Raw genomic sequence first — 13,945 nt, 5'->3', positions numbered from 1 at the left:
ATTTAAACAGGTGGTAAAATATAATATTCACATCATATGCATGTATTGTATTTCTCCGTCTCATCACTGCACGTTTGGGATGGAGAGGAAGATAAGAAATGGCAGCTCTTCACCCTGCCGCAGCAGCGTACAGTGTGTACAGTACTGTACAGTGCGACTTACAACTCTCAGAAGCTCCCACTCCACCGCCCACCCCCGAAAGTCTTGTTTGCTTGTCCTCTGGCTCAGAATGGCCTGTGGGTTTATCAGGGGTGACCCTGTCCTTCACCTCCTTGCCTGGAGCCTTCCTGGAATAGGAATATAGTTTGTAAAAGTGCCCAAAGTAGTCTTCCAGAATCTTTTCTCCTCTCCAGCGAAAACTTCCTGTCTGGAGCTTCCTTTCACTGAAAAAGTGTTTTCCTGAGCACTTTTGTAGACTCCCCACTAAGACTAATGTATGTAAGAATATTTGTTTCTTTTTAAGTCTCAGGAATAATTTACATTATGTTTAAATGATGTTAAGACATTGCAGGGAGGAAGGAAATTGAAATGTATTGAGTTCAGGGAGCTTTCACATGGGCAGTGGAATCCTGACCCCAGGGCTAGTGAATGGAGGTTATTGACTCTCTGGATGCAGAACAGAAGACCTCAGCTCTGAGAGGCTGACTCACTCGGCCGTTCCTCAGACCTCCTGGCTGGTACCCTTTCCTTCACCTTGCACAGACTTTAGAGATAAAAAGGCAGTTGTTTTTTTTTTTTTAAAAGACAGAGTTCATAATTATAAATCAATCAGAAGTGACCACTAAGTAAAACCTAACTTTAAGTAATACATACTCATTGTAAACCAATGTTTTTCAACAATACAGAACTATAAAGTAGAATGATCAAAGTCCTACTTCCTAAGGAAAATATTGCTAACACTTGGGTACATATTCCTTAAGAATTTTCTTTCCGTTACATACTCTTAAGAATTTTCTTTCCGTTTCCAGTCTTGAGTAGCTTTATTGTCCTCCAACAAAGCGGTTGGAGTGAACTTCTGAGTGAATTACGAAATTTCTACTTGAAAAAGATAATTATAAATACAGGACCTAATCTTCTAAATGTTCACATCAGCAAATACTACTTGATACATGCTTTTATAATTCTTCATCAACTACTCAAGTATAATGCAGTTTTAATAGAAATAGTTAAGAACATTGTCATGGAAATTCATTCAAATGTGTAAGCATAATATTGCTGATGAGTAAAGGATTTGTATTTCTTTCACCCTCCTTTGCTTCCCATGCATTTATGGGTTCTCAGCAAATTCTGGGACCTCGGTCTTACTTGCCAAGGGCTTCTGGTCTATATACACTGCACGTGTGGGCAGGAAGGTTAGAGCAGTGTGGCTGGCCTTGACCTTGCAGTCAACCTCCCATCGCCAGAGGATAAGTCTGCAAGGCACAAAGCAAAGGAGAAATTTAAAAGACCGTCAGGCCATTTGGTGTTTTGTATTTACCTATCTTTAAAAATCAAGTTTAGAACTGAATTACCTAAATTCATTTTGACAGTTTATATAGGCAGGGCTAACCAATGTCAGCACTTGGAAAGCCGCTTTGAATTACAGAGTGCCCTGCAAGGGTCATGCATCATGGCTGGAAGCATTCCTCTTGCTATCTTTTTAAGACTGGAAAGTTAACAACAGAATTATCTTGGGAGCATCATGTTTTCTAAAGCAAACAAGGAGGATGGTAAAACCTTTTAACTCTTGGTGCTTTTACTTGCTGAACCAGAAAGCCTTGTTTCTATTAAACCTAAGGACTACAAGCCATCCCTAATATACACACCTTAAGTTATTTCCTTAGAAAACATATCTGTCACAGAGGGGGGAAAAATAGGTTTTCCCCAAGAGAAAAAAATTTCTGCATTAGAATGCTCAGCTTCCCGAGGGCCTTTTCCTTCTGCTCAAGCTGAACTCACCCCTTGTTTCTCCATCTGAAACCCCATGGATCATGGAGGCTCACAGTTACCTTGTGTCTCTGGAATGTGGCTCAGCCCATCTCCACAGGGCATGAGGGGGCTTTCTGTTTGCTCGTTTTTGACTACGGGAAGTGGGCCTGCCCCGTTGTCCAGGCTACTTTGTCTCTGGCTCCTCGTCACAGCTGCCAGCAGCATGGCCCGCAGGGTTCACAGGGCGCCAGAGCCTCTTGCGGCCCTTGGTCTGTGGGGCATTTGGGAGTAGGAACCCCCTTGCCTTGTCTTTTGCTGGGCGAGTGTCACCCCATCCACACACATCCTGAACCTGCTTTGCCTGATAACCAGACTTTCAGTTCACTTCAGCAATGTTTGTTCACTCAGTTGCTCCCTTACATCCTGCACGCGCCCCCCCCCCCAAAAAAAGGACACCAAACGATTATATGAAATACTTAAAAAAGAAAAGAACTATTGTGTCCATGCAGTCACCAGATTAGCAGTGATTCTGACAGTTCCAGCCTACGATACAAGAGCCTGTGAAGGCCATTTAGTGGGGGCCAAGGCCGTGGACCTGGGGCCTCGTGGCCTGGGCTCCAGTTCTGCTCTGCCACTCACCTGCCGCGTCTGCAGTTTCCTGTTTCGGGGTCATAACAACCACTAAACACCAGACCACGTGAGGAAACATCGCTCTATCAATGTTGGTAAAACATATATCTTGCCAGTCTAATCACCTCACCTGAGGAATCTAGTCTGACCCAGAAAGCATCTACGTGAATAGCAAACAGAGATCTCTTGTGGGCTTATGACAAATGAGGGTCAGCCTTCTGGAGTTACACTGTATCTTCATGCAGGGTTTTACTGATATTTAAAAATAGCTTACTGCTCTCGTAAGATTGACCTTCTCCCCCTTCCCCAACACAGGAGGCGACATGTCTCCAAAAGAGCACCCGGAGTTAAAGTCCTACGTGCATCACCTGTACGTCATTGACAGCCAGCAAGCCCTGTTCGAGCTCTCGCACAGGATTGAGCCGCGGGTATGAGCCCCACTGCACACTGCCTCGCCTCCCCCGGAACCGCAGCGCCAAGCGTGTTATGTTCCTGCAAGAAAAGTTGCTGAGTTTTATCAGCGTATCACAATAAGATGCACACAGCAAAGCCAGCCAGAGCGTACTCAGGAAGTGATGTCAGCCACCTGAGTTGGGGAGAGGCTGCTATCGAAAGGAGATGGCAGAAGAGGAGGCAGAAACTTTCTCGAAATGAGAAGTCTGGCTTTTTAGGATCACCATGTCGAGCCAATCCATTGTTCACTTTGCGACGTGTCAGCGTCAAGGCAGGAGGCCGCCCCTTGTCATACGGTGACCAGACAGCTCGGTTAGAGTGCACAGCGGGGAGCTTTACTTGGCCTGGCAGTAGATGGCTGTTTATAGGCTGTCAAAGTAGGAGCTCGTTTGAACACTCAAAGACAGTGATGGCATCTCTTGGTTTCTATGGAGATGGACTGGTTTCCATCGTTACAAACTAGGACATCACCAAAAGCTACTTGTGTCTAAGGAGGCAGTGAGCACTGGCAGCTGCCACCCCTGCTCTAATCTCCAGAAGAGAAATGTCGAGGCATGCATTTCTTAGCAGCTCAGTCACATAGTGCTGTATGCTTGTGGGTAAAATTCATCTCTGCACAACTTGATTTACAACTGTAAGTGAGTTAGACTAAGTTGCTTTGCCAATACGGAAAAATAGTCATCTTTAAGAAACTGACTCACTGTTTACTTTCTGGGGATTTTCTTTACATGTGTGGACAGGCTCTCATCTCTCCTCAAATACAGTACAATTTTTGACAAAAGCACAGTGCCTGCCACGTCGCAGGCACTCTGTAACTGTTTCTGGGGGTGACAGTCACAAAAGTCCATCTTCTTGCTCCTGGCAGTGCCCTCGTGTTCTCACGCTACGGCCACCTCGTGCCTACCCTCTGGAATGAGGACCGCCAGTGCAGGGGGTCTGCGTGGGATTTGATGTGTGGAGCGCTTAGCGCTCCCTGGAGGAGAAGAAGGGATATAAAAGAGTGGCAATGGCCTGTCTCTCGGCAGATGAAAAGAGCCCCCAGAGATCCAAATATCTGATTTACGTTGGACACTTAGAAGTCCTGTAGCCCACCTCCCAACCAAGGCAGGGGGCCTTTCTATAATTTGCCTCTTTTTTCTTCTCAAAGCCTCAGAGTCTCTTAGATCTCTTTATTTCCATTTTTAGAGATTGGGGCTCCTACGATAAATAAGACCTCTGGCTGTTCTCACGAACTGGTTTGCTGCAACCTTCAAATGAACAAAAAAAACCTGTGGGAAACAATATTGAAATCCATCCCTGTCAGCCAGATCCTTGTCACTCTGCTTAAATACAGAGTTCCTGCTTCCCATATTAGGTCCATTCATTTCCACACGTGTGACCCTGGCGCCCCTCTCGCCAGCCCGGGCAGCTCCTCTCCTCGGTGCCTGTACAGAACTGTTTCCTCGCCTCTCATCAGCACTTCAGCACTGAGATGTGTCCAGGGCTTTCCGACACCTTCGTAGCAGCGCTGTTCCCTGGGCTTGGCAACCACGCTGACCTGGAGAGATCACTCGAAAGAACCACATGGAGCACATTTGGGGAGGACTTTGAGAGAGAGTCTGTCCCATTGCGTCCTTCAGTCCTGACAATGAACAGGGCTTGACAGAAAGGCACCATCCTGGGCTGGTCCACTCAGAGAAATGCCCCAGGCAGCTGGGAATGGAATGAGACTCACTGGAAGAGATCAGAACCAGGGAAAAGCAATTTCTCTCGAGGCTGATCAAACAGTGAGGTGCTCCCCTTGGCGATTACTGGTGCCGGTGTGGGCTGTCAGCACCAGTGCGTGTTTTGGTCTTTTCTCTGTTCTTAGGGAGTAGCATTTAGCCATTCTGATCCTGTGAGGCTGTTTTGACATCTCTCTGTGTTTTAGAGTTTGAGTGATTATTCGCATTAGGTTTATACTGCTCCGTCTAGAGCTGCTGCAGTTGCCCCAGTGGAGAACTGTTTCAGCACAGCACCTGCTGCTTGGACCTCAGCTCAGATATGTGCATGGCCAAACAAAGCCACATGTACGTCAGGCCCAAACAGATTCTGAGGGTGTATTCGATTTACCCTCATGTGGTATGAGTGGACACAGACTGGGGAGAGAGCGGCGCTTGCCTGCTGTTCCCCCAGTCATGGGGCTCACTGGCTCTCGGGGTCTCCCCCAGTCATGGGGCGCACGTGGCTCTCAGGGTCTCCCCGAGTCATGGGGCTCACTGGCTCTCGGGGTCTCCCCCAGTCATGGGGCGCACGTGGCTCTCGGGGTCTCCCCCAGTCATGGGGCTCACTGGCTCTCGGGGTCTCCCCCAGTCATGGGGCACACATGGCTCTCGGGGTCTCCCCCAGTCATGGGGCGCACGTGGCTCTCGGGGTCTCCCCCAGTCATGGGGCGCACGTGGCTCTCGGGGTCTCCCCCAGTCATGGGGCGCACGTGGCTCTCGGGGTCTCCCCCAGTCACGGGGCGCACGTGGCTCTCAGGGCAGCAAAAGGAAAGGAGGATTTTGTTCTGTTTAGATGTGCTTTTCCATCCCCATCTTCTGAAAGTCATAATCTCCAGATCTTCCTGAAATTTAACAACAGTCTCCAGAGGTTTCTCTGGCAGCAGGTCTCAGAAATTTCAGAAGCACTGAGAAGGCCTGAATCTGGAACTGAAGGATTCAAGGCAGGATCATGGGGACCAGATCAAGCTTAACATGAGACTCTTTCTAACAAGGCTGGAGTTGTCGCAGTGGACAGGCTGCACGGAATTGAAGCCGGGTCCCTGTTAACAGGGGTAGGTCATATTCCCGCACCGGGAAGATGTATAAGCTCCTTTCCAACTATATTAGATTTTCACAGTTGCACAAAATCTCCGTTCACTCTGAAACATCTCATGTATCTGCAACCTTCACCAGCGAGGAGTGCATGGGCCCTTCTAAAAGGGTTCTTTTTGTTACAGCACAACTTTCAGACAGTCCTGTGTGTCTTTGGATTTGTCAGCATTCCAGCAAACCAGCCCTCTTTAGAAGTTAGCATAGGACAGTGTGCTCGTTGATCAGTTGTGTCTGATTCTTTGTGGCCCCATGAACTGTAGCCCACCAGGCTCCTCTGACCATGCGATTCTCCAGGCAAGAATACTGGACTGGGTAGCACCATTCCCTTCTCCAGGGGATCTTCCCAAACCAGGGGCTGAACCCAGGTCTCCTGCATTGCAGGCAGATTTTTTTACCATCTGAGCCACCAGGGAAGCCCCAGCAACAGTTCTCAATAGGCAAAATCATAACCATTCCAAAAATACGAAATTTTTTCATACACATTTGCAGATGCTCCAAAGACCACAGTTTTAAAAATTCCCTCTGTTACAATCTGTACAATTGTTGAATGGTTGTAGTGATACTTATTATCACCTGCATTTACTTTATCCTGATATTTCAGAATAAATTTATTGTCTTAGATCCCTATCCACAAGCAAGTTGGGTAGAGCATACCTGAAATTCCGAGGCATGAGGACAAAGTAAAAGCCCACCCCTCTCAATCTGTGGGGAGAGGTGTACTCACCTCTACATAGGGAGAAACAGTAGTGTGAAAGAGAAGGTGTTGGTGGCTTTCAATCCCTGGAGCTTGGCCTTGACAGCTGCCCTGATCCCTGCCCTGTGGTTTTGTTGTGGGCATCACTCACCACAGATCCCAAGTGTCCCTGGGTGGCACAGGGACTCTGAACTTCTCAGAAACTAGGGGCAGATCAGATCCACTGTGGTGGTCTAACGTGGAGTTTCTTTTATATGCGGTCTAATGCGGAGTTTCTTTTAAATGCTTCAAAGATGTGTCCTTAAAATTTCAGCCTGCTTATTAACCAGTGAGCCATTGTGCTTAGAACCAGTGCTGGAAAAATGTTTTTTAAAATTGCCAAAAAGTTAAATGAAAATGTACTATATAAAGCAAAGCTGTATATATACTAAACATTTTTTAGCAGAGTACTATTTATTTGCATAGCCTATTTATTGTATTCGTATTACACTGTTATTAAAGACTGGGATGAAGTCAACCAGAAGCAAGGACTCTTGACTGCTGTGACCTTGTCAGCTTGCGTTAACAGTTAGAAGATAGAAAACCTGCAATCAGGGCGCCTACCTAACTTCTCAGGGACTACACTTCGTAGTTTTCCACCATTAGAAGAGCTGGTAAATATGAAACACTTGTGGAGTTACCAGAATTGCCATTAACAGTATTTTCTTTCTCATATCTCATGCTTTCTGCTTCTGTACATATGACTGTGCTGTGTATTTATCAAAGCTAGTAAGCAATAATTTATATGTAAAAATGGCCAAGCAATATAAGGTGAAAACTTACATAAGTTACTGTTACCTTGTATTTTCAAGTGTTTTTTTTAAAAACTGCTTTTCCAAATACAAGATTATGTTAAAGATACACTATTCACGCCTCAGAACGTCTTGTTTTGTGCTGTTTGGGGACTCAATAGCCAGTGTTCTGGTACCGTATTACGCTCAGATTGAAACTCAGGAATTGTTTACCCAGAGTGCGCTACAGGTAGGTGAAGAGATTCTCAGGTGGCCCGTGGAAGCCAAAATCATTTATGCAGTTATTGCAGAACCTAAACATGCTGTGTTGGAAATCACATCCTTTTCTGGGATGTGCAGAGTCCGACAACCCTCACCAGCACCTTACCCCACTCAAGTGGAATGGGGTACTCTCTCTAGCCCAGACATGGAGGGAAGCTCCAGGCCCCTGTGGGGATGCTCGAGGCCTGGGCCAGCGGCAGCACAAGAGCCGGGGTGGGTTGCTGAAGCAGAGGGGTGGTGATGATGCTCCACAGGCCGGAAAGACATTAGACTGTCACACCAACTCTTCTCTAGCCCTTCCTCTGAGAGGACCCTGCCCATTGGTGTCAAGCTTGGCCTCTGGCATGTGCTGATCCTTCCCTGCAGGAGGATTATGTTGAATTGAGTACTGGCCAAATGTCATCCTCTGTGCAGTGAAAAAGGCAAGGAGTGACCTGTGTGGCCTGGAGACTGAAGCTTTGAGGTAGCCTGTGGCCGCCATGTCTCCTCTGCTGTGAGACCCACAGTGCCCAGGTAGAGGTGTCTCCATCCACTGGACTCTCCAGCTTGTGGAGGATGTGTCACCTGAGGAAGAGAGAAAACACCCTCATTAGAAGCTACTGAGACTGAATGGAGGGGTGGGGTGGGCGGCCTGGTATTACCTGGGCAGCACCTTCACCACAGCTGGCTAATACAGTCTCTAGGACACAGGGGAGAGTTAAGGCAGCGGCAGGGCCTTTCCCAGGTTCTACAGCTGCCGTGGCTCTGTGGTGGCTCATATCTGGTAAGTCTGTTTCTCCTGGAGAACCGTGTATGGGAATGGACGGCCAGGTTCAAACTATGGGAGCTGTCTTGATTGCTCACATGCAGCAGCCCTTGCTCGTCTAGTTCCCCACCAGCTGCTGGGCCTCCACGTTCCTGCATGAGGCCAGGCCCTCACTACCCATTACTTCAGCCATTACAGTGACCTATTTAGGCTTCCTCTCTTTCATCTAAATAGTCCCTTTCAAAACTCTTTTTTTTTTTTCTCTTATCTCTCTCTCATCTAAATATTCCCTTTCAAAACTGATTTTTTTTGCTCTTCTCTCTCTCTCTCTTTTTTTTCTTTTTGCTAAAATATAGATCCTAGCTCAAAATCTTTCAGCAGTACCTCCCAAGCTATAGAAGTAAACCTCAATAGCATACAAGTTCTTCACATTCTGGCCTCTTACTTATCCATCTAGGGGTTTTGGAAAGATAAATAATTTGGTATCCCCCTTTAAAGTGCTATTCTACATAGGGAGATTCATTGATTCTTACTAATAAGAATGCCAGATGAAAATAATATGCAACAGACATTTGCTAAATAAGTAATGTGAGACTTGCTCCTTTCAAAGGTGTGGAATCTTGAAGCCACACTGAGGATGCAGAGCTCGCTAGGGTTGGAGGGAGGGGGACGGGGGCTCTACTAGGATTTGCCCAGGCGGGCAGAATTGCCTTCGCTATCAGAGATGAGCTCTTCCCTACCAGAGAAGTTCCAACAGACCTAAAACCAGCCAGCAGTTCAGTCATCAGATGAGCGAACTGGGAGATCTCTACGATCACTTTCAGCCCCTGGCTGTTAAGAGAATTGGTGCAGATCTGCAGTTGCTCGAGATAATTGGTTTTGTTTTGTTTCAGGAAGTGACTAGGCTGATGTGGGAAACAAGAACTGTTCATGGTCCTTTGTGTCCCGTTGACCTGGGCTGGGCCTCAGCTGGGAGGGAACGGCAGTGGGCCAAGAGCGGAAGGGCGCCTCACCCTTCCGGCCCGGTGCCCCTGCTGACTCCACAGTACAGTCCTAGCAGACATGAAGGCCTGCAATAAACAGATGAAGAAAGCCCTGGAATCAACCCAGCAGGGTCTGCTTCTAGCACAGAGCCAGCTGCTGCCTCCCCAGGGGTAAGGAGGGTCCACAGTGAGGGTGAACCTCGTCCTTTCAGCTGTCATTATATTCCTGGCTGCTGCCACCTGGCCCCACTCTGCCTTCTTGCCCAGACCCCAACTGGAGCCAGCACGCAAGTCTGGCTGGACTCTTCTCCTCCCCACCCCAACATGCTGTGCCCGGGACCCTTCTGCACCTAGCCCCACTCCCCCCATGTAAGGCTCGTCCACTCCCAGATCCTCTTGGGTGACCCATCCTGCACTGAACCCCCTTATCACTGTCTCAGTTCCTAGAGCAGGTCCCACCCATGACTCTTTGGGGAACCACCCTTCATGGTCTCACCACCCATCTTGTGTGGGCTGCCTCGAGGGTGAGGAAAAGGACCAACCTCACAGGCTAGACTGCCAGGTCGAATCAGACTCAGGCATTGAAGAGTTGGGAGAACCAGCAAAAGTTTCCACCACCATCTTAGCTGCTGTTTCTGCACCTCAGAAAATGGGAGTTCATATGCCTTCTCCCTCACAAAGTGGTATGAGAAATAAGATGAAAATATATAGTAGTACATCAGATGATACGAGGTTCCTACAGAAAAAACGCTAAAGCAGGGAAGGGGATTGGAGAGTGCCAGGGAGAGGGTCAAAGTGCCAGGACAGGCCTTTGTTATGTGAGTTGAATCAGGCCCCCTCAAAACTCATGTGTTACGGTCCTAACCCCTAGGATCTCAGAATGTGACTTTATTGGGAGACAGGGCCTTTACGAAGGTTATGAAGTTAATTTGAAGTCCTTATGGTATAAGCCGTCTAGTAGGACCCACATTCTTAGGAGAAGTGAAAGTGTTAGTCGCTCAGTCGTATCCAACTCTTTTGCAACACCGTGGACTGTAGCCTGCCAGGCTCCTCTGTCCGTGGAATTCTCCAGGCAAGAATACTGGAGTGGGTTGCCAGTTCCTTCAGGAGAACTTCCCAACCCAGGAATCGAACCTGCATCTCCTGCTTGGCAGGTGGATTCTTTACTACTGAGCCACCTGGGAATCACATTTGATACTTAATGACAGTTTGTGGACTAAGGGCCTCCACTGCTGTGGGGACCAAAATGTGAGACATTCAGGCCATCTGGTGGGCATGTGCTGATCCTGCTCAGCGTTTAGGTCGCAGTTGTAGATTCCTGTTCTTGAGGTCCTGGTTAAATCAAAGGACACAATGAGGCACTGTTGTGAGTGAGAGGCTTGGCTGCTCTGCTTTACTGGGCCACGGTCCAGTGGGTTCTTGTTTTGTTTTTGCAACACAATGCAGAGTCTTTAAAAAAAAAAAATACAGAAATCAAGGGAATGAGAAAGGAGCCAAGCTGGAGAACACTGACACTTGAAAGGGTCAGGCAGGCACTGTCTGTCATCTGCTGTCCCCGAAGGGGATGAGGCTTCCCTGGTGGATCAGCTGATACAGAATCTGCCTGCAATGCAGGAGACCCAGGTTTGACCCCTGGGTCAAGAACATCCTCTGCAGGAGGGCATGACTGCCCGCTCCAGTATTCTTGCCTGGGGAATTCCACGGACAGAGGAGCCTGGTGGGCTACAGTTCATGGGGTCACAAAGTGTTGGACGTGACTGAACGAACTTTCTTTCAAGGGGATGAGAGTGAGAGCCAGGGTGGAATGGATCAGGCAAGTTCCTCCACACTCCCTCCTGTTGACCATCAAGTGAAAAGTCCCAAACCTACAAAGCACCTGATCTGAGCCCTGCTTGGTTCCCCAGCCTGTCCTCTGGGTACTGCTCCCCACCCCACCACACTCCCCAAGAGACACACGTTCACTTCACTGCTGCTGCTGCTGCTGCTAAGTCGCTTCAGTTGTGTCCGACTCTGTGCAACCCCATAGACGGCAGCCCACCAGGCTCCCCCGTCTCTGGGACTCTCAAGGCAAGAACACTGGAGTGGGTTGCCATTTCCTTCTCCAATGCATGAACGTGAAAAGTGAAAGTGAAGTCGCTCAGTCGTGTCCGACTCTCAGCGACCCCATGGACCGCAGCCCACCAGGCTCCTCCATCCATGGGATTCTCCAGGCAAGAGTACTGGAGTGGGGTGCCATTAGCTTCTCCTCGCTTCACTTCAGCCAAGCTCAACCTTTCAGGCAAGCCCGCAAGCCAGAGGACTCTCCATTCTACCATCCCCATTACCCAGCGGGCACTCCGGCACTAGGCGGTGCTGCGCTCTCGCGGGGCTACGGCCGTGAACGTGAACGTGAACGAGACGCACGATCCGCCCTGCACGCGCGCACCTGCCCCGGCTGAGGCCGCTGCTGACAGGGCAGCTACTCGCCGCCCCTCTAAGGGACGCTCCAGCCTCAGCCTCGCGGGGGAGGCTGGCCCCGGCCCTCAGGCCTGCGTGGACTTCCTCCCCACTGGCTGTCTCCGCCGGCCCAGGTTTAGCCCTCAGGTAGGTGTCCCAGGCGCAGGTGAAGGGCACAGTTCACGGCCCAGCGATGCTGCAGCGTCGGCGGGATTCGCAGCCTTGCGGGGCCAGCGCTGCCCGCTCCAGGACCCCGCTGGTGACGGGAGGTGGCTGAAGAGCTCCGGGGGCTGTGGATCAGAGGTCGCTTCAGCCCCTTCCCAATGTTGTGATGTCTGAGGAGCTGGAAGCGATTCCAGCACATTCCTGAATGCGTATAGCCGGGGTGAATCCAAGTCCCCTTTCCCAGAGCAGGTACCAGCTAGGCCACACCTGAGGTCTGTGCCAGCAGTCCAGAGGTCCCAGGGCCACCACGGTCACGTTCTTCCTCGAGGCCCTGAACGCTGTCCGCAGTTCAGAGGAGACCTCGGGAGGCATTAGCTGAGGCCTGCTCAGAAATGACCCTCTCACTGCTAGGGGCGCAGAGAACCCTTGTCCTCCGCTCCACCCCACCTCGTCTCCCCAACAGTCCTGCCAGGGCTAAACTTTGGCCACTCCCAGATCCCACGAGGGCTAAGAATTTGCCTGACTCTCACAATGGCTGAGCGCCCTTGTTGCCCCAGCCATGTATAAGCTGCTGAACATTCCCAGGTGTGACTAGCCTGGTGCCCCAAATTGGGGTGGAGGGGGATGGAATGAAGGTATAAAGCTCGGTTTCCTTCCTTCCTCTTCTTTCCCATGAAAGAGCCTTGACGGCAGATTCAGCTGGAAAAGAAGGACAGCTCCCCTCAGTCACGCGCAGTGGCCCCAGTGGTCGCCGCTGGGCTCCTTTTGTTCTTCGACACCAACGGGGTTGGGGCCACAGATTCTCTGGAGAGTCCAGAGTCAAGATGTGGGGAGCAGCCAGCGGCCCTCCTGGAACCCGTGTTTCACATTATGCATTGAAATTCCCATTGGCCTGGGGCTGAGCTTAGCCTGCAGAATCAACGAGGTCAGTAAAGGCAGGGGACAAAGCACAGACTCAGCCTGGAAGCCAGAAGACACCGTACAGACGGAGATAAACAGGCATTTCAGAGCAGCACAGGGCAGGGCGTGGGACGCTGCCTCTTCTCTGACTGGCAGTGCCTGGCCACTGGGTCTCCAAACAGTCCTTCCGTTTTGGAGATGCCAGCTTGTTTTGGACCCAAGGCTTGACTGTTTTGGGGTCGGAGTGGGGAGGATTGACTGGATCACAGACGGCCTCTGGATGATAAATACGGCAGTTTGTATGTTTCATATTCTGGCACTCAGCCCTCCCCATGGGGAGACACTCTTTTTGTTTATCCTTAAGTTTATTTTACTGAAGTAGAGTTGATTTACAATCTTGTGTTAATTTCTGCTATACAGCAATGTGATTTTCAGTGTTTTATATGTATATATATACTCACACACATGCACAAACATATACAGATTCTTTCTCATATTCTTTTCCGTTATAGTTTATCACAGGGCATTGAATATAGTTCCCTATGCTCTACAGTAAGACCTGTTGTTTATCCCTTCTCTATATAATAGTTTGCATCTGCTAATCCCAAACTCCCAGTCCATCCCTTCCCCACCCACCACCCCTTAGCAACCACAAGTCTATGTCTGAGTCTGTTTCTGTTTCATAGATATGTTCTTTTGGGAGCAGTCTTTTCATTTACCATTTAATCTTTTTTTTAAAAAAAATATTTATTTACCTTGACTGTGCCGGATCTTAGTTGCTGCTCGTGGTCTTTCTCCCTAGTTGCGGGAGCCAGGGCTGCTACTACTCTTCATGGTGGCTTGTCTTGTTGCAAACTACGGGCTCCAGGTACCCAGGCTTCAATAGTTACATTTTTCAGACTAGAGCGCAGACTCAGTAGTTGTGGCGCACAGGCTTAGTTGCTGCGTGGCAGGTGGACTCTTTCAGGACCAGGGATTGAACCCATGTTTCCTTCAATAGCAGGTGGATTCTTATCCCCTCTACCACCAGGGGAGTCCCTGGAAACACTGTTTTTTGACAGAGTTACTTTTCCTTTAAGAAAAGTTCCCAATCTTAGGGTTTTTAAAATTATTCAAATTCTGGCAGTTCAGAGTTGCTTAGTGTC

General features: G+C 49.1%; 1 protein-coding gene across 1 annotated transcript in view; it reads left to right on the top strand.

The window, feature by feature from the left end:
- RAPGEF5 (Rap guanine nucleotide exchange factor 5) overlaps positions 1 to 7,335 on the top strand; it is a 234,171-nt gene extending 226,836 nt beyond the window's left edge. The window contains exon 26 of the mRNA XM_068972629.1: positions 2,857 to 7,335. Within this exon, the coding sequence (XP_068828730.1) occupies positions 2,857 to 2,972 (116 nt within the window). The 3' untranslated portion in view covers positions 2,973 to 7,335. The remainder of the gene's footprint in view (positions 1 to 2,856) is intronic.
- Positions 7,336 to 13,945: the final 6,610 nt, after the last annotated feature.

This window comes from Capricornis sumatraensis, chromosome 5 (genome assembly GCF_032405125.1).
Source record: "Capricornis sumatraensis isolate serow.1 chromosome 5, serow.2, whole genome shotgun sequence".
In the NCBI taxonomy this organism is placed as follows: Eukaryota; Metazoa; Chordata; class Mammalia; order Artiodactyla; family Bovidae; genus Capricornis; species Capricornis sumatraensis.
Note: the sequence above shows the minus strand (reverse complement) of the source record. Positions and strands in the feature narration are given on the sequence as shown.